Source organism: Hyperolius riggenbachi, chromosome 5 (genome assembly GCF_040937935.1).
Source record: "Hyperolius riggenbachi isolate aHypRig1 chromosome 5, aHypRig1.pri, whole genome shotgun sequence".
Lineage (NCBI taxonomy): Eukaryota > Metazoa > Chordata > Amphibia > Anura > Hyperoliidae > Hyperolius > Hyperolius riggenbachi.
Genome location: NC_090650.1, coordinates 72,873,148 through 72,898,948, shown reverse-complemented (window position 1 = coordinate 72,898,948; position 25,801 = coordinate 72,873,148). Strand labels below are relative to the sequence as shown.

At 44.9% G+C, this 25,801-nt stretch overlaps 1 protein-coding gene across 4 annotated transcripts in view; it reads right to left on the bottom strand.

The window, feature by feature from the left end:
* Positions 1-25,801, bottom strand: part of CNPY1 (canopy FGF signaling regulator 1) — a 161,345-nt gene that overhangs the window by 101,975 nt on the left and 33,569 nt on the right. For 3 of the 4 annotated variants that reach the window (XM_068235878.1, XM_068235880.1, XM_068235877.1), the window contains exon 2: positions 20,054-20,156. In XM_068235878.1, the coding sequence (XP_068091979.1) occupies positions 20,054-20,156 (103 nt within the window). Of the gene's footprint in view, positions 1-20,053; positions 20,157-25,638 lie in introns of all 4 variants that reach the window. The other variant, XM_068235879.1, reaches the window with a different exon arrangement.

Genomic DNA, 25,801 nt, shown 5'->3' with positions numbered 1-25,801 from the left:
ATTCACGCGAGGCGCTTTTGAAGGCACTGGAGTTCTTGCCTAGTTGTGAACATCGAGACCCAAATAAAAAAAAAAACACTGATTTCCCATTGAAAGCTGTGAACAGGTTGTATTGTTTGAGGAAGCTTTTTTTTTCTGCATGGACAGAGCTGTCAGATAAATGCAACATGGCAAAAAAAATTGACTTCAGATATGGATTCCCACAATGGATTGCCACAATTAATTTATTTACCATTATAAAGTGAAGCAGAATCAAACTGAGAAGAGAGAACAAATTAAAACTTTGATAACTCGGTTGAGAGTGGCTTGTTCTGATTCCCTGTCCTGACACGGGGGCGCTGCAAAAAGCCACAGGTACGTCCCTTTTCAGCCGCTTTAAACGCCTTGTGATGGCTGCTGACTGTAAAGAGTCAGAGCTCGTTCCCTCTCTGTTCTGATGCCAGACACAAGGGAAGGGTGGCAGCCTTCCAAAATGACAGGTGGTGAGGGGGAGGGAAACAGAGCGGAAATCTTTTTATCCACCTGAAAACAGCAGAAATCTGCCACAAATGCATCAGAATGGGTCCAGCTGATTGAAAATGTGTGAACACACAACCTCTTTACAAACCAGGGGACCATCTTAAAGTGACGAGCTGTCATGAACACATATAGAACCATTTAACACTTTTACCGCCTTGTCCTGCAGCAGCAGGGCTGCTGAAAAAGCCGTTACTTTTAAATGATAGGAGTGTTCCCACTTCTTCCATGACATCACTATGACAGAACAGCACAACACTGAGAGCTTCAGTGCATCATGGGAGTTTGGAAGGAATAGCTGCAGACACAGGAAGAAAAGTTCTTGTTGCTTGGTTTCTAGCCGGACTCATAAATTACCTCTCCATCTTTATTGTGGTGAATATAAACATTTTGGCCAATATATTAAAAACACTGGCCCGATACTATGTAGGTTTCCCATGTGGCACCAAAACGGCTCTAAAGGTGGCCATACACTTATAGATTTGCAGCAGATTCGACCATCAGATAGATTTCTGTCAGATGCCTCTCAAGTCGAATCTGACAGGAATCTATCTGATGTGTGCCACACACTAGGAACAGATTTCCAATAGATTTCAGAATAAAATCTATTGGAAATCTATCCAAATGCATTATTGGATCATTAGATCCAATGCAACTCTATGGGCCATTGATCTGCTGCCAGCAGCACATCGACCTAGATCTTCCATCCTGTCAGATAGATCAAAATCAACCGCAAATCGATAAATCGATAGACTTGATAGAATCAATTTCTGATCGATCGATTCTATAGAATCGATTGATCGATGGCTGAAATCGACCAGTGTATGGGCCCCTTAACTCATTGAGGTATGAACTCCACAAGACCTAGGAAGGTGTGCAGGTGCCCCCTGTGGGCAGACTCTCCAACTGCAGTGGGCCCAGAGGTTAGGGGGCCCCCAACTACTGACCTTCCATTTCTCTGACAAGCCAGATTAGGTGTTTTTATGGCTACACGTTATAGGTGTGAAATGTCTGATGGCCACATTTGCTTTATAAGCCTTGTACGATGGCCACCCAGGGTGGGGGCATGATTTGTAGTCACACCCCTGAAGGTGTCTTGTGGCATGTGGTTCCAAGAGGTTAGTTTCATATCCAAGCTGTGGGGTGACAGTACTCTATCTTGACAGTAGAACAAGAACTGATTAGGGATGGTCAATGGAATGCTAATAACTCTGAGTTGATGCAGGGTTATGCATATTTTCCAAAATGTATGCAGTCTGAAAATGGACAAATGGAAAAACACTAAAGTAGGAGTTAACTTACCATCCTTGGTAGTGAGGAGATCGAAGAACCCTCTGCTGCTGAATGTCTGCAGTCTGTAAATATACACCGGTCTTGGGTGGGTCTACCTGTTCTAGGACAGCTTCTCCTGCTTCTCCTTGCTCCTGAGGCTGGGGTGTGACAGGACTAGAGCAAACCTGAACTAAAGTTCCTGCCAGCTAAGAATTTCCAAAACTGACAGTAAGCTTACCTTTTCCTTCATTGCAGCCTTAGTAACAGCATCCTCTATAATCTGTTAGGAGCACAGTTGTTATGGGCCAGTCCAGAGTCTCCAATCTTGTGGCAGGGGTAAAAGCACCAATACACACCTGTTGATCTCAGTATCACGTTTATTTGGCCAAATAAATTTGCATTTATAGGAATTTGACTTGGCAGTTGCTCAATGGACATGGACAATATGGTACAAGGATAGATAGTATCTATATATAAAGTAGAGTACGTGCCTCAACCTTCAAGCAAGAAGAAGAAGTAGCGCCCTGCCCCCAGGGCCGGTCTAAGCAAGAAGAAGGGGCCGGTCCAAGCAAGAAGAAGCAGTAGCACCCTGCCCCCAGGGGGCGGTCCTACACTTGCCACCGAGCTGGAGGGGGTAACGGGTAGGAAGGGGGTATTGGGCACAGTGGCAGGTAGGGGGGTTGGACCCCCCCCCCCTCACCTGGGTCCCCCATCTGCGCTCCCCCTCTAGCTTAAGTTCAGCTGCAGCCACTGCTATTAGTAATAGGCAGTAGGCGGGGATGACTCACCTCTTCCGCGTTCCAGTGTGCGTTCCACTGTCGTCACTTCCTGCAATGCCGTCCACTTACAATACAGTGGGCAGCATTGCAGGAATTGACGACAGTGGAACGCACGCTGGAACGGGGAAGAGGTGAGTCATCCCCGCCCGCTGCCTGTGACTAATAGCGGCGGCTGCGGCAGAACTTAAGCTAGAGGGGGAGCGCACATGGGGGACCCAGGTGAGGGAGGGGGGGCGACCCCCCTCCCCGCTGCTATGCCCAATACCCTCTTCCTGCCCACTACCCTCTTATTTGGCGTATGCTACGCCACGGGTCGGCCCACTGCCTCTTACTAATAGCGGCGGCTGCTGCTGAGCTTAAGCTGGAGGGGGAACGCACATGGGGGACCCAGGTGAAGGAGGGGGGGTCCGACCCCCCTCCACGCTGCTGTGCCCAATACCCTCTTCCTGCCCTCTACCCCCTTATGTGGCGTATGCTATGCCGCGGGTCGGCTAGTAGATATTACAAGTCAAGGACAGTATATAGTTAAAGTGGTAGCAAGATGGTGAGAAGTGATCATTTTCTGTATAAGGCCTGCAAGTCCTAGCACCTAGAATGGTTCTGCATTAGGCATGGCTAATGCTGGAGGTAAGAAGTTTTTGTTGTGACTGACCAGTATCTCACACTTGAAGGCATCAGCTGATAGATGGCGTGAATAGGGTGAGAAAGATTAGGGGCAATCTTGGTCACTCTCTTTCTGCACCGGAAAGACCCTGAAGGCTGCAGCCACCTTTTCTCGTATAGAGCATGAGCCGAACCAGACAGTCATTGATGATATTATGATGGATTCTATGATTTCAGTGTGGAACTGCACTAATTCCCAGCTGCTGTAGGTGGTACATCCTCTGCAGCGCTTTCTTGATAATGGTGCCACCAGATTGACCATCAGATAGACCCCTCTATAATGGAATCTGATCAGAGAGGCATCTATTGCCTTCCCACATACTGCAGACAAATTTCCAATAAATTTCAGCAAGAAATCTATTGAAAATCATCCTAGCGCAGGGATTATTGCCCCTCCTCCTGTTATCAACTCTCCCTTTCCCCCTCCTCATTGCTCCTCACACCTCAAAAGTAAGAACAAGGAAATAGACTTCCAGTCAAACACAAGATGCGTTTAAAGGAAACCTTAAGGGACCCAAAGACGTTCAGTTTTACTTACCCTGGGCTTCTTTAGCCTCCTGTAGTCCTTCAGATCGGTTTTCTGTGTTCGACTGCTGTGCTCCTCTGAAAGCTGTCCGACTGAACCCTGTTGCGGGCTAATGCACATGTGAGGTCCCATCCTTGATTGCAAAACCGTTGCTTGGAGCGTTATTAGCAACGGTGTATGTGCAAAACACTTCCGACCACAGGATCGCGATCGAGGCCAGGTCTGTGCATGCACAGTAGCCTGGGATGGGGCTCAGTCAGACAGCTTTAAGAGGGGCACAGCAGCAGAACGAAGCAGACTGGGAGGAAACAAGAGGCCTGAAGGACTACAGGGGGGACTACAGAAGAAGCACCAGGTAAGTTAAACTGAATGTCTTTGGGTCACTTAAAGGGACACTTAAGTCAAACAAAAAAATGAGTTTTACTCACCTAGGGATTCCAATAGCCCCCTGCAGCTGTCTGGTGCCCTCGCCGTCTCCCTCCGATCCTCCTGGCCCCGCCGGCAGCCACTTCCTGTTTCGGTGACAGGAGCTGACAGGCTGGGGACGGGCTTCACGTTCCCAGACACATTACCACCCTCTATGCTGTTATATGGTATATGATATACTGTATGCTATAGCAGCATAGATGGCGCTATTGTGGCCAGGAACGCGAAGAATCACTCGGGTCCCCAGCCTGTCAGCTCCTGTCACCGAAACAGGAAGTGGCTGCCGGCGGGGACAGGAGGATCGGAGGGAGACGGCGAGGGCACCGGACAGCTGCAGTGGGGTATTGGAAGGCCCGGGTGAGTAAAACTCATTTCTTTTTTTTTTACTTAAGTGTCCCTTTAAACCAGAGCTGATAAAAAGAAAACATTTTATACATACCTAGTGCTTCCTCCAGCCCCATCCGCTGGGATCGCTCCCACGCTGCTGTCCTCTGCTGTCTGCAGCTTTGGGAACCGGGTCCCGTCACTTTCGTCAGTCGGAGCCAGTCTATGCAGGAGAAGGCTGCTGGAGAGATACGCAAACAGCGCACTTCAGTTACGTCAGACCGGCTCTAACTGACTGAAGTGACGGTTCCCAAAGCTGCAGACAGCAGAGGACGGCAGGGTGGGAGTGAATCAAGCGGATGGGGCTGGAGGAAGCCCCAGGTATGAGGTGGTCGGATTCATCATGGCTGGCCTGGAGGCGGTCCTAACCGGTAACTCCTTCCTCTTCGACGGCCAGTGGTACCATCAGGAGGTGGGCACTGCGATGGGGACCCCTGTGGCCCCCACGTTTGCCAACCTCTTCATGGGGCGCTGGGAGTTGGATCAGGTTTTTTCCGGGAGGGGAGGATCTGCCGCTCGGGTCCGCCTCTGGGCCAGATATATTGATAATATCCTGATCATCTGGGAGGGGGAACAGATAGATTTTGAGAATTGGGTCTCAACACTCAACCGAAATGATGTCAACCCCCACCTAACCTCAACATGGGGGGGGGGGGGGGGCACCAGCTAGATTTTCTAGATTTAAGAATTGAGTTAGTGAACAACAAGATCACTACAAGAACATTCAGAAAGAATACAGCCTCTGAGATGGTCCTACATGGCGAAAGTTTCCACCCGGAAAAACTAAAGAATAGCCTGCCGTATAGCCAGATGTTGCGGATGAAACGTAATAATTCAGAGGAACGAGAGGGAATTAGACAAATTACTGAGGTGAGGGGCCGGTTTGCACAGAGAGGATACAAAGAACAAACATTGAGATCTGCTGTGAATCGAGTACATGAAGTGCAAAGATCATCTCTCTTGCAACCGAGTATAAAAAAAGAGAAGGAACTGTTTTTTCATGCACTTTTCACATTCACCACTGGGTGACCTGATAGCGAACTCGGTGAAAAAGAATTGGAGCATTTTGCAAACAGACCCCCTACTACAGTATAAATGTGGGGAGTTACCCTGTATTTCCTTCAAAAGATGTAAAAACATCAAGGATGACCTGGTTAGAAGTGAATTCCATACACCACAAGAGAGAACCTGGCTAAATAGGTCCAAAGTGGTGGGCATGTACCCCTGCACAAAATGTATCTTTCGTAAATTTGTGAAGCGTGGGGATAGCTTCACACACATGGGTAAAATGTATAGAAGCAAATATTTTTTTAATTGCTCCACTGAGATGACTGTTTATGCAGTAGTGTGTCCATGCAATCTCATCTATGTAGGAAAAACTACAAGGGCCATGAAGGAAAGATTCTCGGAGCACCACAAATCGGTTAAGAACGGGAGGGGGGCCAAGAGGCTTATTAACCATGTTAGGGAACAGCACAATTCGGATGCGGACTGTCTGAGGTTTTTTGGGATTGACAAGATAGTACCAAGTGTCAGAGGGGGTGTAGACTTGGAACGTTTGCTCCTCCAAATTGAAAGTAGATGGATCATGAGATTGCAAACAGAGGGGCCAATGGGCTTCAATGACAAATTAGACATGGCAGTATTTCTGTAAAGTGTAGTAGGTTGCACAATGATAATTGAGACTTGGAGTGGTGTTACCACTCTAGTAGGTCTCATCTTGAGGCAACCCATTGTGGATAAATATTTGGAAATTATTATGAACATATTGTGTTTCCTATATATGCGGTAAATTTGTCGTACGTAGCACAATGATAATGGTGGATCTTAGGGTACAGTGTGATCTGACCCGGGTTATCTGCCGAGTTTGAGTCTACAATAGGCGGATTTCATCATTTCTACCATACTGGGGTCTCTTACCCTTTCCTTTCTTTCCGTTATGCAGTAAACAATGGGTAGTGCGATGACAAGTAGTGACTCAATTCTGGTGGGGTATTACTCCCAGATTGGTCACGTTTTGAGACTACCTGAGAAGTAATTTTCATATGGTTAGATTCATTGTTATAAAGTGTTAGATTAACTGTTTAGCTGCATAGTTTCACATAATGATCCTCTCTATGATTACGATTGTTTTAACAGTGATTCTGTGGAAGAGTTGAAAATTGTTCCAATGTTTTTGGTATATGTATGTCTCTGGTGGAGAGTGGGGCTATATGGTGGTGCCGGCTCCTCTTATTTCCTCACATTTCCCCCTGATCAGGCAGCTATTTCCTTTTTCCAAATAAATGTTTCTAATCCCACCACTAGATGGCAGCAATCCACACAAACTCCTTACTCCCAGAGGTAACGTGATGTACGCCTTCACGTATGGAGTTAATGGGGCACGCCGCAGGAGCGCATTGCGCACCAATGCTGAGGATTGCCGGATTTCCGGCCTGACACGGAAGCGGCTACGTTAGAGTGGGTGTGGGCTGGCTGTGCCGCGCGCCCGACCTGGATTGGCCAGGTCATTGGTAGTGATTCAGGACAGGTGAGTCCACAATGTACGGGCAAGCGGGGGATAGATGATTGGATGGCATGGCATTTGGGGCGGGCGCAGGAGGAGCGCACCTGGGGAGGGTGGGGCTGGCATGACAGTATATGGCCTGACTCTCCACGAGAAGGGGGTGTTCGGTCTCGAGAAAGCCCTAAGTGGGGGCGAAACGGCCGTCGACTCATCCTCTGCACCTCTATATTCACCCTTGTGTCTGATAAGTATATTTTTATACAGTGTGTACAGCTGTTACAATTTTTTAATGATGTTGGATTAAATGGTATATTTTAAAGTGATGGTGAGCTGCTCCTGGAATCTTTACCTCTCTCTTTTAAAAAACAAACAAAAAAATGAGTTTTACTCACCTAGGGATTCCAATAGCCCCCTGCAGCTGTCTGGTGCCCTCGCCGTCTCCCTCCGATCCTCCTGGCCCTGCCGGCAGCCACTTCCTGTTTCAGTGACAGGAGCTGACAGGCTGGGGACGCGAGTGATTCTTCACGTTCCCAGACACATTACCACCCTCTATGCTGTTATATGGTATATGATATACTGTATGCTATAGCAGCATAGATGGCGCTATTGTGGCCAGGAACGCGAAGAATCACTCGGGTCCCCAGCCTGTCAGCTCCTGTCACCGAAACAGGAAGTGGCTGCCAGCGGGGACAGGAGGATCGGAGGGAGACGGCGAGGGCACCGGACAGCTGCAGTGGGGTATTGGAAGCCCCGGGTGAGTAAAACTCATTTCCTTTTTTTTTTACTTAAGTGTCCCTTTAAACCAGAGCTGATAAAAAGAAAACATTTTATACATACCTAGGGCTTCCTCCAGCCCCATCCGCTGGGATCGCTCCCACGCTGCTGTCCTCTGCTGTCTGCAGCTTTGGGAACCGGGTCCAGTCACTTTCGTCAGTCGGAGCCAGTCTATGCAGGAGAAGGCTGCTGGAGAGATACGCAAACAGCGCACTTCAGTTACGTCAGACCGGCTCTAACTGACTGAAGTGACGGTTCCCAAAGCTGCAGACAGCAGAGGACGGCAGGGTGGGAGTGAATCAAGCGGATGGGGCTGGAGGAAGCCCCAGGTATGTATAAAACATTTTCTTTTTATCAGCTCTGAGTCCCTTCAAGGTTCCCAATGTATGAAGAAATAAAGTTTAGAATTCATGACACTAAAAACATGGCAGCTTCAGCTGGATTACAGTACAAACACTGCCTTAAAGTAGGAACTGTAATGAAAATAACATAATTGTTTTAAAGAATATTCATTGTAAAAGCTTTCCCCTCCCTAATTTACATTCTGAAATGTATCACTGGTGGTGACATGTTTAGTTCTGTGAGAGGATTTATGGGAAATGTTTGTTTACTATGAGTTCTATGCACAGAGTGATACTGCTTGCTTGGCAGTTGGAAAAAGTGGTTATTTCCCACAATGCAACAAGGTTCACAGACCGCAAACTGTCAAGACAATGGTCATGACATCACACTGTGGGAGGGGTTTCACCACAATATCAGCCACACAGGGATCCCTGATGATCTATTTGAGAAAAGGTAAAGATTTCTCATGGAAAAGGAGGTATCAGCTATTTATTGAGATGAAGTTCAATTCTGGGTTAAAGTTCCTCTTCATACAATTACTTGTTTATAATTACATTTCAATATTTTTTATTGGAATTTTCAAAAATAATTTTTTAAACATATATATCAAAGACATATTATTACACTTGACAAATGAATACTTTATACATAATAACCTGTTGTAAGTAACCTTAATCTTAAGTACAAACTTTATAACTTATTTGTAGAGATGTACCTTAAACATATTTATACATCCTTAGAGTAGATATACAGTAATTCTACATATATCTGAGGTAATATAGTTTATTTAAAAGGCTGTCAAACTCTGTTCTAGATAATCTACTTGTTTATAATTACTAGAGCCTGGACACCATCATCCACAACGTCCTCCAGAATATAAAAAAACGTTTTCAAAAATCAAACCTCCTTTTTTGGGTCACAAAAAAGTATTTATAATTTTCTCCCTGTATCCATAGCTCCCAACTGTCCTTCTTTCGAAGGGACAGTCCCTCTTCGGGAGCCCTGTCCCTCCTCATTTGTCCCTCTTTCAGGACTTTGTCCCTCTTTCTATGTAAATATATATATTTATCAACTAGAAAATGTGTTTGATTGACTCTAAACTTTATTCCCATCATTTAAATTGATATATTACTAATTTTAAAATGTTAATATGAAGGAAAACAAACCAGGATAGAAAGGACCAGTGTGGTTTGAATTATAAAACACATCTTTCTTATGAAAACTTTATGGTATGCGTGACTAGGGTTGTGACGGGGGCGTGATCAGGGGTGTGGCTGGGGCATGGCTTAAATGTCCCTCTTTCTCATCTCAAAAAGTTGGGAGGTATGCTGTATCTGAGGAAGTAAACCTAGGGTGTGAGAGCAAGTAGAGGCGTAAATAGAGTGGTGTAGCCTCTGCAATTGCAGAGGGGGGGCAGAGCTGTGGGGGCCCCAACTACCATTCTTCCCTTCGTCCGATACAGGGATCCATCCTTCAGATCAGGTGTTTTGTGTCTACCCTTGTTATGGGTGAGAAGATCATGATAGCCACACTTGTTGAAATGGTCCCTGAGGTCGTGAATGGCACCAAGAGGGGCCAGGGAAAAGGGTGTGAACATTAGGGGGGCTCCATCAAAGTTTTGGAAAATGTTTGAGAAACCTCTCACCTGTTTAAAATGAAATAAGTACATTTCCAATATAGTTTTTTTCAATAGGTGACAAAAAAAATTTCCATTCATAATTTCAGAACTCTTAGAAACTTTTCCTTTCAGCACTTCTTCCAAATCAACACAAGAGAAGGAATGAGAGCCATAAATTGCCGGCAGTTACATACTAGTCCTTCAATCCCTGAAGAACCATGACTGGGATAGCATCCTAAGAGTGCCACATCTAACTAGATAAATCTCTTCTTCTGAACTGCGGAGAAGTGGGGGGGGGGGGGGGGAAACACTGACATGTCACATAAGCTGCAAAGGGCTTCTCATCCCACAGGTGCCTCAATCTCACCGTATTTCAAGGCTGTTTTTTTTTTTGTAGAGACATTTCTTGTGACTATAAAAGAAGGGAAGTAGTCTGCTGTGGCACAGAGAAGCTGGGGGAGGAAAGGAAGAAGCAGTAAAGACGGCAGATTTCCACATGCTCTCTGACAGGAATTTGCGAGAGTAGAACATGAAATGAACATGTCATAGCGGTGAAATGAAGTACCGGTGGAGTGAAAACGGTAAATAAAAATGAGAAATGCTGCTCCGCTCTCGCAGACCTGTCTGCAGCGTTTCTCGCACCTACAGCACACGCCAGTCAGAATTAGGAGACAGAGTTAATAAATTTCCATACATGACAGCGCGTTGTCACAGTGTCGCGGCAACTGTGCCAGGTCTGCCACACTTGCTCTGAATGAATATACTGCTACATGCTGCAGGCTGGGAACAATATTGGCCTTTCAGGCTAATTGGCACACTGTTCACCAGCCAACAACTATCCCTTTGGAGACAACTTGACCTCCTTTAGTTCCATCTGTCTATACAGATATCTGAATTGGATCTATGAATTGCCTCTTGTCATTTAATAAGATTAAGAAAAAAAAATCTGTAAAGGGCATATTTAGAAAAGCAAAAGCGCAACAACAAAAAAACATCCTGGTCAAAAACATCAGTAAAAAAGGATATGGGTTCTTTCGCTAATACTGCATCCAATCTTTACCACAGAACGTCATGGCTGCCTTCAAATCAATGGAACTGCAGAAGAGCTAAAGGTAACCCATACATCACTCGATGTACGGGCAGATCCACCATGAGGCAGAACCCTCTCTGATCAGAGACGGATCTGTTGCCTGTCCATACACTGCAGACAGATTTCTTATAGATTTCAGCATGAAATCTGCCTGTATGGGAGCTGAAAAACATTTTTAAAAAGCTGTTGTCATTAACTTGGGACAACATAAACCTTAAAGCAGTGGTCCTCAAACTAAGGCCTGCGGCCGAATGTGGCCCCCCGAGGCTTTTTTACCGACCCCCCCCCCACACACAAAATGTGTTGCTTATAGATGCGGTCAGCTACATCTTTAAATATTGGTGGTCCGCATACAGAATAGCAATGCTGGCGCCACCCATCCACGTGGAAGCCAGAAAGCAGTAATTAGCTGGTTTCCAATCAAATTCCACATCAGGTGACACTGCTGTCCAATTGGACTGCAGGTTGTCACCTGGTTATGCTTTACTGTCTGACCCGAAAAGACTTCTACATCATTTTATGTATATTCCGGCCCCCCAGCAGTCTGAAGTATGTTGACCCGGCCCTCGACCCAAAACGTTTGGGGACCCTTGCCTTAAAGAGTAAAGTTAGCATAACTTGGGACAACATAAACCTTAAAGCGGACCCAAACCAAACATTTTTTTTATTCAAAATATTTAGTTGCACCACTGTGACACATACAAAGATAAATAAACACTCCTTCAAGCCTATGAGCATTTCAGTGTATGCTTTTCACCCTTCTCTTTCCATAACTAAGGTTATACTGGGGGCAGCCATAAGCAATTCCTCCTTTGCCGGATACCATCTACTCCACCAGTTTGCCGGATTCTGTCCCGGCAATATGGAAGGGAGGGGTTCCTCCATTAAATGTAAAATATTTTATATTTGTCATCATGCAGCTGAAAAAAGGCTGCTATTTATTATTATAATTTAGAAAATATATTTTATTTTTGAAATCTTGTACCGTATATACTCGCAAGCAAGCCGAATTTTTGACACCCCAAAAGTGGGCCAAAAGTTGGGGGGTCGGCTTGCTTGCGAGTCATGGGTGGGTGGATAGGTGCTGTCCCTCCCCGCTCCCCCCGCGGCCACCGCTGCTATTACCTTAGGCGGCGCCGCTGCCTCTATCCCCGTCCTCCTCCGGTAACTCATTCACAGCAGCGCGCCCCCCGCTGCTGTGATGACGCAGGAAACCATAGAGAGCGGTTCCCATAGTAACGGCATCGCGCTACAGGAAGCCGCTCTCTATGGTTTCCTCGTCATCACAGCAGCGAGAGGCGCGCTGCTGTGAATGAGTTACCGCCCGGAGGAGGACGGGGATAGAGGAAGCGGCGCCGCCTAAGGTAATAGCAGCGGCGGCCGCGGGGGGAGCGGGGAGGGACAGCACCTAGCCACCCACCCACCCATACTGGGGCACTATGCTAGCTATATGGGGCACTATGCTAGCTATATGGGGCACTATACTAGCTATAATGGGGCACTATACTAGCTATACTGGGGGCACTATACTAGCTAAAATGGGGCACTATACTAGCTATACTGGGGGCACTATACTAGCTATAATGGGGCACTATACTAGCTATAATGGGGCACTATACTGAGCACTATACTAGCTATACTGGGGGCACTATACTAGCTATACTGAGCACTATACTAGCTATACTGAGCACTATACTGAGCACTATACTAGCTATACTGAGCACTATACTAGCTATACTGGGGCATTTTACTAGCTATACTGAGCACTACCTACCTATACTGAGCACTATACTAGCTAAACTGGGGCACTTCACTAGCTATAATGAGCACTATACTAGCTATACTGAGCACTATACTAGCTATAATGAGCACTATACTAGCTATACTGAGCACTATACTAGCTATACTGAGCACTATACTAGCTATACTGGGGCATTTTACTTGCTATACTGAGCACTACCTACCTATACTGGGCACTATACTAGCTATACTGGGACATACTGGGGGGATCACGCGGCCAGCGTTTCCTACCCCCGGCTTACATGAGGGTCAATCATTTTTTCCTGTTTTTTGGGGTAAAAGTGGGGGGGTCGGCTTACATGCGGGTCGGCTTGCTTGCGAGTATATACGGTATTTTGAATTTGGGTCCACTTTAAAGAATATCGCTGTTCAAAATTTAAAAACAAGGGGAGCAGGCATGTGTAGGACGCTCTCCTCATGCCCACCGCTCCCCTCATTCTACTCAGTCCCCCTCCGTTATGTTCTAATGTCCCCTGAAGCTACTTCCTGGTCGGGAGGGTCAGTGAGCAGTGTGCAGCTATTGCACATCCTTGATCGCGCACCCAAATGCGCTCTGCGCATGCGCACTACGTCACAACTATGTAGTGTGCATGCGCAGAGTGCTCCCAGGCCACCGGTGTTCAAACAAGGATGCACGCCACTGGAGAGCACACCGGAAGAAAAGCACCACTGCAAATCTTTCGCCAAATAAATAGCAGCTTGATTTTTCCCGCACCAGATTCTGCCCAGATCTTCTTTGAGAAAATCACTTAAGTTGTGAATATTTTCACAAAATGTTTATACATATGATGCCTCTGGCAGGTATGGTGGGCCTTTTAGGCTGCTTTCACAGTGAGACGTTACAGGCGCACGTTAGTGCAGCCTGTAATGCAGCCCCACCGCACAGTAATGAAAAATCAATGGGCTGTTCACAGTGCCTACGTTGCGTTACATTGTAACGCAGCACATCTGTTGAGAGTGCTGCATGCTGTGCGTTATGCGCGGCTAAGCCGCGTTAGACTGTGCTCACATGCTCAGTAGTGTTGAGGAGGAGTGGAGAGTGGCCAGGCACATGGCTAATTAATATTCACTGCACGGTGTGACGTGCAGTGTTTACTTCCTGGAGCGGCCTCTCTTTGCGCCGATTGGCCGGGACCACGTGATGCCGCATGCGTCCAAGAGTACGCATCACAGCATCACAGACGCCAGAGTGAGCTGCACAACGCGGCTCACTCTGACGTCCACATCAGAGAGCACCAGGTGTTGCGTTAGGGGCACGTTATGTGCCCTATAACGTCCCCTAAATGCAACGTCCTGGTGTGTAAGTAGCCTTAAAGGACAACTAGCGTGAAAAATTGTAGAATTCAAAATGCACGATTATGCATATGTACATTTGTTCCAATCCAGAACAAAATGCACTATAATTTTTTTTCCTGTGTCGGAGTCACTTACAGTATATTTTAAGGATCTGAAAGATCTTGGACCGGTCCATCTCCTCCAAAAGGATTCTCATTTAAAAAAAAAAAACAACAAAAAAACAAAACTAACATTAACTGAATGGGAGTTACTCAGACCAACTGCAAAAAAAAAGTGTGCAAGCGAGTAGTGAGGCTGGCTCCCATCTTTCTATAGATCCTTTTCAGGGTGTGCTTGTGGAAAGTATAAAAGAAATACAGAGGATCCCCCACAAGGGGATGGACTAGTCCAAAACCTGTCAGGTTTTTACAGCTTACTATAAGCGACAACTGCCTAGGAGAAAAGTATTTTATTGTGCAATTTACCCTGGTAGAAACTTCTTAAAACTAGCATATGTCTTATAAATTTTATAGTGTTTGCAAGAGTGGTCCTTTAACCAAGCAGTTTAACTTCCTCCTTTTCTTTCTGGTTATAAGCTGTATACGGCCTTGATAGGATCCCTGAACGCTATCATGTTGCTGAATGTTAGCAAGCAGAGCTCTGTAATTGAAGTGTTTTGGAACCATCTGAAGACTGATGCAATTTCAGCTCCTCACATTAAACTACTTCAATGAAAGTCAGTGGAGACTACAAAAAAAAAAAGTGAAACAAATATTTGTGCTGCTGCCTATTCCCGTGCTGCGGAGTGCTCTGCGGAGACTCATTCTGGCTCTGAACGGTTTTGTTTCAGCGATTTATCATGCTTCTCTTCATCCTAGGCAGCGTACATTGCTGGCGGGGCATGCCGATGACCCTGGCCGCTCAGTTTCTTTAGCAGCAGAGTGACAGCTGTAACCGTGCCTATTCTGGGGGCACAGGCTGGAAAATGGGGTTTTTAAATGTCTTGCCTCCCCCCCTCAATATTTGTTTTGTAGTTACTTCACCTTGTGTGAATTTCTGCTTTCACAAGGCCAGATATTGAACAGACTGGAAGTGTGAGATAAATATCTAATTTGTTCCACTTTCAGCAATATTTGTTGGCCATCCCTTTTCCCAAAGCGGCACGGCACATTAGCTAAATACAAACACCCCTGACATTTATTAATTTATTAGCGTTTGTGTACTCTTATTCCTGCTTTCCGCTGTTAGGCTTGTTGTTACGTTCTACATAATGACTGGCTTATGGACATCTGAACACTAGTGGATCTGCTCCCCGCAGCAAACAAGGATAGTGTGACTGGCTTTTATAGGCTGTTGCCGCTTCAGTATTCAAAAATCAGCACTATGGCTCAATACTTTTATGAAAAGGGAAGTTTATAACAAATTACACGTCTCCATTCAATAATGGCTTATTCACATTATAAGTGTTTTTCCTTATTTTTAAGCGCTGACGATTTTAAAAATCGTCTTAAAAGCGCTTGTGCAATGGTAGCTTATGTGAGTGTTCTCATCTAAGCAATGAACTTTCTATCCAATCGCAAACACGGCTCCTGCGCCATTTTAACAGCGTTTGCGATTCAATAGAAAGGATAGAGGAAACTGCTAAGCGCTTTGAAAATCTATTTCCTGAGAGCTTTGAAGGAACAAATACATGGCCTCGATTCCTAAAAGGCTTTGCGGTAAAAAAAATCTGGGAGGGAAAATACCGCAATCTGTATTTTAGACTTCTGTGTCCTAATTCATACACATTTTCACAGCTGCGCTAGAAATGCGGGGATTTTCTGAACTGAGCTGTCCGTAACATGAGGAATGTAGCTGGCTGAGTTGTTACATTGTAAACAAAAGAAATAGTAGAATAAGCGTGCACCTTCCGTCCATGCAAATGTATTCAATGATATGGCAAACCAATGTACATCCAGTCAAACATTTCAGGTGCCAAGACAGTGCGATAGCATATAACAGCTTACGTGACCAACAAAGTCATCAGGGTGGGAGGTGGGTGGCAGGCTCTAAGGTGGTGGAGCGACGGTCGTTTCGCGTCAATATGACGCTTGGTCAAGCTGTGTACCACTAACTTATGTAAGGGTGCCACACTGATCTGTTTCCTTATCGATAAACAACTGAGTTGTTACATTAATGATTAGCTGGCTGATTTGTTACATTTGGCTGTTCTCAGTGCAGAGACAGCATTGCAATAAAAGAGGCATCCCAGCTTCAGTTTAGATGTGCATGTTTAGTTTTACTCCCTCTCCTTGCCCAGAATCTGCTCTGAATCTGTCTATTAGTCTTTCTAAACACTCTAAATCACTATTTAATTGCCACAAAGTACAAGAACTTCAAGAAACTTTACATATGCCAGGCTTGATATTCACCTCCAGCAAATATATATCTGAAAAACAGGTACCCAAGAGGTTAAAAACACACCCTAAGGTATTCAGGGAAGCCTTGTTTGTTCTGATTGCTCTGCTGCTGCCGGTGTCTCACTGCTTCTGCTGAGTCTCCATTCATCCCTGCACTTATCGCTGTCTTATCACCTCTTTATAGCATACGGTATTCTCCATGCCATTACCGGCCTGCTCTAATCTTAAAGAATTGACATTTACTGACATGTGCTGGAGGTGTTCACCGCACAAGGCGGTAATTTACCTCACTGCTCGGTAATTGTAGCTTTTCATGCGGTAACAGGGTTTATGAATTGACATTTTGCTAAGTGCTCGGTAAAGTCAGCTGTTTTCTGCACAACCGCATGCGGTAATGCTTTAAGAATCAGGGCCATTGTATTTAATCATTTCCGCAGCAAAGAGTTCATTTCATGACTGGCGTCAGAAAATGAAAAAAAAAAATCGCTCCCTCATCTGTCTAATCACAAGTTGTAATCTGATCTCTCCTGTGTGTCACATGACTGTCATGGCAAGGATGGCAGATAAGCGAATTTGAAAGCACAGGATGTAAACAATATGTCTGCTTCCATGAATCAGGAAGTAGAAACACTGGAGATTTATTTTAGGGTTTTTATCAGCTGTAACAGAAATGTTTTTATTTTTTTTAAAGGTTATTATGCTGTTGCTTATCTTTTAAAGCAGAGGGGAGTTCTGAGTTCAGATCTGCTGTAAGGCAAATATGTCCATTGCAGTGTTAAGGAGAAACAACAGTGAAAATAATGTAATAAATAAGTGCTTCATTTTTTACAATAATTCTGTATAAAAGATTTAGGCCTCAATTCACTAAGCTTATCTCCTGTCTTTAAAGGGAATGTCCAAGCAAAATAAAAAAATGAGTTTCACTTACCTGGGGCTTCTACCAGCCCCATGCAGCCATCCTGTGCCCTCGTAGTCACTCACTGCTGCTCCAGGTCCCCGCTGGCAGCTTACTGACCTCGGAGGTCGGCGGGATACATTGCGTACATTTTTACGCATTCTCGCTAGTGCAGGAACATCAACACATACATTTTTATGCATTGCTGGTTCAATGCGTAAAAATGTACGCATTAAACCAGTAACGCGTAAAAATGAATGTGTTAATGTTCCTGCCCTAGCGGGAATGCGTAAAAATGTACGCAATGTGTCCCGCCGACCTCCGAGGTCAGCAAGCTACCAGCGGGGGACTGGAGCAGCAGTGAGTGACTACGAGGGCACAGGATGGCTGCATGGGGCTGGTAGAAGCCCCAGGTAAGTGAAACTCATTTTTTTATTTTGCTTGAACCTTCCCTTTAAAAACGTTTCTGGAGTGGTCAACATGCATGTCGTATTCAGGAAACATTTTACCTCAGGCAAACCTAAAGTTAACTCTTCTGTCTTTAAGTTAACTCTTCAATCCTTAAAATAACTCCACAGTTATGGACAGGCTGTTCATTAACTGCGTGTGAAAATAACTACAGAGGAGGTAAATTAACTACAGAGGAGGTAACTTAAGGAATGAAGAGATAAAATAACTCTTACTGTGTGGAGGTAAGTTTTCTCTTGCCTTATTATCTCCAGCATGATCTTAGTGAATTGAGGCCATTGTCAGTGTTTGCCCATTGTAAAATCTTTTCTCTCCCTGATTTTACATTCTGACATTTATCATATGTTGATATTTTTATTTCTGGAAGGAGATGCTGCTGGTGGCTGGGTTGTGTAATGGTTAAGGGCTCTGCCTCTGACACAGGAGACCAGGGTTCGAATCTCGGCTCTGCCTGTTCAGTAAGCCAGCACCTATTCAGTAGGAGATCTTTGGCAAGTCTCCCTAATGCTACGTACACACATGCGACAACGATCGTTCGTTGAGAACGACGAACAAACTTTTAATTGATGAAAGAACGACCTAAGTAAAGTTAGTTTTAAAAGGTGTGTAACGATCTGATCGTTAGAACGAACGTTACATCACGTAAAGCAACAATTGCGCCTGCACATAAAAATGAGAAGTTTCACGGAGAAATTGTGAAATGCGCATGTCAAGCCTAGTACGAACGCCCGTTTCCAACGATGTACTACTTTTGCAAACAATCGTTGTTGGTTAAAATCCGCCGAGACAGAACTTTCTTTTGTAGCGATTTGGCTCGTTCGTCGTTAGCCTTAATAGTCGGTGGTTCGTTTTTTGTAACGATCGTCGTTGGTAAAGATCGGGGAACGATCGTTACAAACGACTATAGTCGCATGTGTGTACGCACCTTAACACTGCTACTGCCTATAGAGCGCGCCCTAGTGGCTGCTGCTCTGTCGCTTTGAGTCTGCTAGGAGAAAAGCGCAATATAAATGTTATTTGTCTTGTCTTGCTTGCTTTTTTGGCAGTTGGAAACAGCTGTAAACAGCTATTTCACACAATGCAATGAGGCTCCCAGACAGAAAACTCACACTGTGGGAGGGGTTTCACCACAATATCAGCCATACAGACCCCCCCTGATGATCAGTTATAGAAAAGGAAAAGATTTCTCATGGGAAAGGGGGAATCACCTACTGACTGAGTGGGATGAAGTTCAATTCTTGGTTACGGTTTCTCTTTAACAGCCTAGGTGGACTGTCAGGGCGGTCTTTGGCCTGTAGCCTGTATGCACACATTTGTCTTGGATCCAAACACATGCCCATTGGTGACACATTCTCTGTAGGTGAGTAATTTGTTTTCAAAGTATGGTTTAAAATCCACAGTGCACCATTACAGATACCAGCCATGAGCCAACAAATGTATAATGGCCTCAATTCACTAAGATCATGTTGGAGATAATAAGGCAAGAGAAAACGTACCACCAAACAGTAAGAGTTATTTTATCTCTTCATTCCTTAAGTTACCTCCTCTGTAGTTAATTTACCTCCTCTGTAGTCATTTTCACACGCAGTTAATAAACAGCCTGTCTTTAACTGTGGAGTTATTTTAAAGAGAACCTGAGGTGGGATTTTATTATGCTAGTGGGGCACAGAAGCTGGTTGTGCACACTAACACCAGCCTCTGTTGCCCCATGCTGTGCCTCCAAGACCCCCCTGTGCGCCGCTATACCCCCCGCAGTGCTGGCGACACGCAGCGTGTCGCCCGCACAATGTTTACCTAAGCGCTGTCTGTCAGCGCCGCTTCCCCGCATCGGCGCTACCCGCCGCGTCACTTCCCTCCAATCAGCGGGAGGGAAGGGACACGGGCGGGTAGCGCCGATGCGGAGGAGCGGCGCTGACAGACAGCGCTTAGGTAAACATTGTGCTGGCGACACGTTGCAGGGGGTAAAGGGGCGCACAGGGGGGTCTTGGAGGCACAGCATGGGGCAGCAGAGGCTGGTGTTACTGTGCACAACCAGCCTCTGTGCCCCACTTGCATAATAAAATCCCACCTCGGGTTCTCTTTAAGGATTGAAGAGTTAACTTAAAGACAGAAGAGTTAACTTTAGGTTTGCCTGAGGTAAAATGTTTCCTGAATACGACATGCCTCATCACCATGGTGACCACTCTAGAAACGTTATTAAAGACAGGAGATAAGCTTAGTGAATTGAGGCCAATGTGTGGAGTGAAGACATGGGCAGCTTCCCTAACCAGGGACATTTTTATCACAGTGGTTAAAAAAAATAAAAAATAAAGTTACTAACCTCCACAGTATGTGATTGGATCCCTCTTTCCCTCCACACGGCTGTATAAAAAGGTTAATAAGAACACTGCAAACTGGAATACAAGTGACGTCATCTTTAATACCTGCAGAAAAGTAAAACATACTATAAAAAAAACTGAATCGCTGCAAGAGTTATGTTCATTAGCAGATTGTGCCGCATCCTATTCACACTAGCTGTCAAATGTCTGAACTGATATCCAGCTTCCGAAAAAAAGTCATAAGAAAGATTTCTCAATGACTGACAACCACTTCACAAAATCAGGTGAGGTTACTTTACAGAAAGACACACAGACATAGGCAGATCACATTGTCCATTAAAAATGGAAAGCTTGTTGTTTTTAATTTCAAATTCTATTTTACTGGGTTGAATAGCAATACAGAAAAGCTTTAACAGCCAACATTTTCTATCTTATAAAGATTATGGGCTTGATTCACTAAAGGTGGCCACACACCATACAATATTTAAAATATCTGTTCAATTCAAGAATTGCAATACATTTTTCTGACTGATTGTAACATTAAAAAAAATCTGACCAATGTACCATCAATTATTCCCCAATTATGATAAAAATCTGATTATGATTAAAATCGAAAGAAACGGGAAATCCGATCGGATTTTTCAATCGAATGAAAAATTATGCATTACGGCAGCATCGGAGGTTTTGTCGCGTTGTCGCTCACTTTAAATTGGCCATCGTACCGCCGCACACCTGAGCAAAACCAACTTCGGCTTGACATCTTGTACCAGGTGCGATCGACTAACGCGACCAATTTCGTCCCGAACATGGTCATATTGTCAATCGGTCCTGCACTTGGTGCCCCCGATTTCCAACCAATTCGATAATAATCTAATTGGTTGGTCAATTGGCTGCCAAAGTCACCTGATGTATGGGCACCTTATGTAGCCTGGGATGTTGGGATTGTCCCGGACTGAGGCACAGCTTGTTGTGAGTGCTTCCCTATCAGCAAGCTAGAAGGCTTGGCTCACAGATAAAGGCCACAGTCACACTTATTTGAATCGCATGCATTTAAAGGGAAGGTTCAGGGAGGGGATTAAAAAAATAAAAATAAATTTCCACTTACCTGGGGCTTCCTCCAGCCCGTGGCAGGCAGGAGGTGCCCTCGCCGCCGCTCCGCAGGCTCCCGGTGGTGTCCGGTGCCCGACCCGACCTGGCCAGGCCGGCTGCCAGGTCGGGCTCTTCTGCGCTCCATTTCCTGGCACTTCTGCGTCCCACGCCGGCGCGCTGACGTCATCAGACGTCCGCCGGGCTGTACTGCGCATGCGCAGAACTACTGCGCCTGCGCAGTACAGCCCAGCGGACGTCCGATGACGTCAGCGCGCCGGCGTGGGACGCAGAAGTGCCAGGAAATGGAGCGCAGAAGAGCCTGACCTGGCAGCCGGCCTGGCCAGGTCGGGTCGGGCACCGGAGACCACCGGGAGCCTGCGGAGCGGCGGTGAGGGCACCTCCTGCCTGCCACGGGCTGGAGGAAGCCCCAGGTAAGTGGAAATTTATTTTATTTTTTTACTCCCCTCCCTGAACCTTCCCTTTAAAAAAACAAACAAAAAAAAAAACACTCAACAAGTTCATTCTTTCTGCATTCTGTTCTGCATCCTAAGGTGAAAAATAAGGTAAAAACGAATTTGAAAATGATTTATTTTTACTTGTTAAATATGACTATTGACTAAAAAAAAAAAACGCAAAAGGAAACGCATGAAAACACACACAAAAAAACCTCGGAAATGCAGGAAAAAACGCATATAGCAGAGAACTGATGGTTTTCTGCATGAACAAGTAAGACCTTAGCCTAAAAATTGCAGCGACACACAAGCCCACACTACCTCGGCAACCATGTGGGGCGCGTGTATGGATGGAGGTTGGAGCCAGCAGCAGACACGGACAGGTAACGTATACTGTACTGGGCACTGGGGGGGGCATATTAAATGTTAGGGGGGACAGAGCCGGGCTGGCGAGGAGGTGGATGTGGCGTCACAGGGCTGTTTCCGGATCGATTTCAGCATGAAATTGATTGGGAATCGGCCTGCGGTGTATGGGTATGGACAGCTGACAGATTTCTCTAATCAGATTCGATTAGAGAGAGATCTGGGTACTTATCCGTTAGCCGGGCGCATCCGGCAGGTGGCGCTAATTACTATTCCCCCTCCAGGCCGACATGGATAGTAGGGAAAGATGTAACTCTGGTGGAGTTTTGTCGCCACCTGCCGGATGTGCCCGGCTAACGGATAAATACCGAGATCTGTCTGCCCATCATCGTTGTATGACTATATATGGCTACCTTAACACAAAATGGCAGATAAGAATGTCTCAAGCTTTCCACATCAATTCTAACAAAAAATGGTAGATAAGAGTGTCAAAGTCTGCTGTCAGCCAACGGATTAGTCCAGGTACAGCCTCTTGCCTGATGCAGTTAATTACACCTGCAGTAAGGTGGGGGTTTCTGGACTGGCTTATAACCATGTACAGGGAGTACTGTTGCTAAGGTTGCAATTAGAGCTTATTATCTGTTTTAGAAAATTTTAGCTAGCTACAGATTGTACAAAGTTGGAAAAAAAAAAAAGACCAAAAAAAAAAAAATCAGTATCAATCTATCTGTATGGTGATTTTTAAGGGGGATCTGAAGTAAAAATACATTTATGATACAATGATTTGCATATGGTAGTACTGCTAAGAAATAAAACATTATTAGCACAGATATGAGTCTCATATTGTTTCCAGTACAGGAAGAGTTAAGAAACTTTAGTTGTTATGTATGCAAAGGAGCTTCTGTGAGCTCTGTGACTTTATAAAGTCTTGGACAGCACTGTCTTTTGAAGCACTTATCTCAACTGTCTCATTGTTTCTTCTTTGTTTATGGTTTTTCTGCAGAGAAAAGTTCAAAAGGTCACTAGCCTGCTCTGTGAAATCATTTAAAGAGACACTGAAGTGAAAAAAAAATATGATATAATGATTTGTATGTGTAATACAGCTAAGAAAGAAAACATTAAGATCAGATACATCAGTTTAATTGTTTCCAGTACAGGAAGAGTTAAGGAACTCCAGTTGTTATCTCTATGCAAAAAAGCCATTAAGCTCTATGACTGGAGAGGGCTGCCTTCTGACTTTTATTATCTCAAATGTTAGTGAACAATTTTATTTTTATCTGCCAGAGGAGAGGTCATTAGTTCACAGACTGCTCTGAAAGAATCATTTTGAATGCTGAGTGTTGTGTAATCTGCACATATTATAGAATGATGCAATGTTAGAAAAAATACTATATACATGAAAATAAAAATATGAGAATATTTTCTTTGCTGCTAATCTTCTAGTAATTATTCATAGTACACAACCAAATCATTATATCATATTTTTTTTCGCTTCAGTGTCTCTTTAAAATGTTGAGTGTAGTGTGGAAAATGCAATTATCAGAGAATGATGCAATGTTATAAAAAAAAAAAAAGCTATATACCTGAAAATAAAAATATGACACTATTTTTTTTTTGCTTCTAATGAAAGCATTCGAATTAAACAACCAATTCATTATATCATGAGGTTTTTTTTTCACTTCAGTGTCACTTTAAGGCTACGTTCATAGTTGTGCATTGCGGCTTAAAAGTGGCATTGTAACACAGTTTCCTACACTGCAGTGCAGCACCTATGGGAAGCTCACAGTGCAGCCGTTGTGTTGAGGAATAACGGCATCCCAACACACTGCATGCACTGCGTTACTACAAAATGCATGCGTTAACAGTGACAGTGAAGCATTCACTGCAAGTAAGGCAATGCACATACAACGTGCGGTGCAGCTTTCCCGTGCTTTCACCGCACCCCAATGAAAGTCTATGGGGCCATTCCTACTGACGCAGTTACGTTTTCCCCACATCCCCAACAAAAGTCTATGGGGCCATTCCTACCGACGCAGTTACGTTTCCCCCGCATCCCCAACGCAAGGACAAATCTACGCTACTGCACAGTTCTGCGGCAAATTAGAAGTCATGTAAGTCTATGGCGACCAAGGGAGTTAAAAAAAATTCATGCGGTGGCGTTGTGGCACACATACGCGGAAGCGTATTTTTACAATACGCTTTTGTGCACTTCCGTATTTCCAAAACAGGAAGTGAGTGCAAGCAAGCGTCACTTCCTGTTCGGCTGTGAGCCAGAAGGAGATTACCGCGTACTAATGCAGTAATCCCCAAAGGCATGTTTTTGACGGTGAAGTCCCTGGACCGCACAGCACATGCCAGCCGGTAGTCTGAAACCGGCCTAAAACTTTTCAAAACAAAAGTGGAATTTCCCTTTAAAGAGACACTTAAGCCAGAAAAAAAATGAGTTTTACTCACCTGGGTCTTCTACCAGCCCCCTGCAGCAGTCCTGTGCCCTCACAGCCACTCACTAATCCTCTGGTCCCCCGCTGCCAGCTAGTTTTGTTTTTGCCGACAGGCCCGTCAGAACTGGACACGCGTAGCTTTTTCCGCATTCCCCACTGTAATTAGCGCTATTGCGTGTACAAAAATACTCGTTGCCGCATTACGAACGCATAGATATCTGGCAACGCGTATTTTTGTACGCATTGCGGCCCGCAATAGCGCTAATTAGTCGGGAATGTGGAAAAAGCTACGCGTGGCCTGTCGGCAAAAACGAAACTAGCTGGCAGCGGGGGACCAGAGGATTAGTGAGTGGCTGCGAGGGCACAGGACAGCTGCAGGGGGCTGGTAGAAGCCCCAGGTGAGTAAAACTCATTTTTTTTTCTAGCTTAAGGTTCACTTTAAAGTGGGATAAAGCTGACATACCATTCAAAAAAATGTGTTTTCCTACTTTTTATTAACCAGAGAGGTGCCTGGCTCTTCTACTGACCACATATGCTATTGCTCCGTTGTTATTGCCTGATGAAGCGGGATCAAACCTGCGAAACGCGTTGCATTGTCCCTCGGAGTATGTAAATAAACTTGTTGTATTTAACAAATACATTGGCAATTTTTGTGTCTGCTTGGAGGAGGTAAGTCCACCACTGCCTCATGTTTTATAGTTTTTAGTTTATTTTATCCTTTTGGCGCCTCTGTATCCATACTGCACTATATCAAGTCCACTCTCTCTTCTTTCCTCATCTACGGAGAGTGACTTTTTAACCCTGAGGGGGGTCAGGTCTAATCTCTCCACCTGCCTATACAGTGGTTGCCTTTGTGGTAACCATGCTATGTGAGTATAGCTTATTACTCTATCATACTTCATTTCAACTACCAGTACATACTACACTATATTTGGCTCTTGGTGTCCCTACTCTGTTTACTGTTTAAAAGCTGTTCTGCTACACTTTATTTGTGGTACAGTAGTAGATTTTATTCTGTACATAATCTTTTAGAGCAAAGAGGTAATGCTGAGTTTCATACTACTTAAATGATAAACTGAACACATGAAAGTTATGAAATTTACATTCTACAGCCTGGTAATACTGCACCATTCAAACAGCAAGAAGCAGCTCGCCAAACCAGTCAAACGAAAACAAGAAGTCTGTAGCTTCCGCACACACCAGTTCTGTTCCTAAGCCAGGAACAAAGAGCACTGAGCTTACCTGAACGGCAGCCCCAGCACACGCCGGTGACCTGTCCTTTCAGTCCTTCACTATTTAAACTGACGTATTATCTAGCCCTGCTAATTTATAGGTCACTGACAGAACACTACAGGTTTTACAGGTGTTGCAAGAGTCACTTGGTGTCTCCTACGGCTGCCACGAT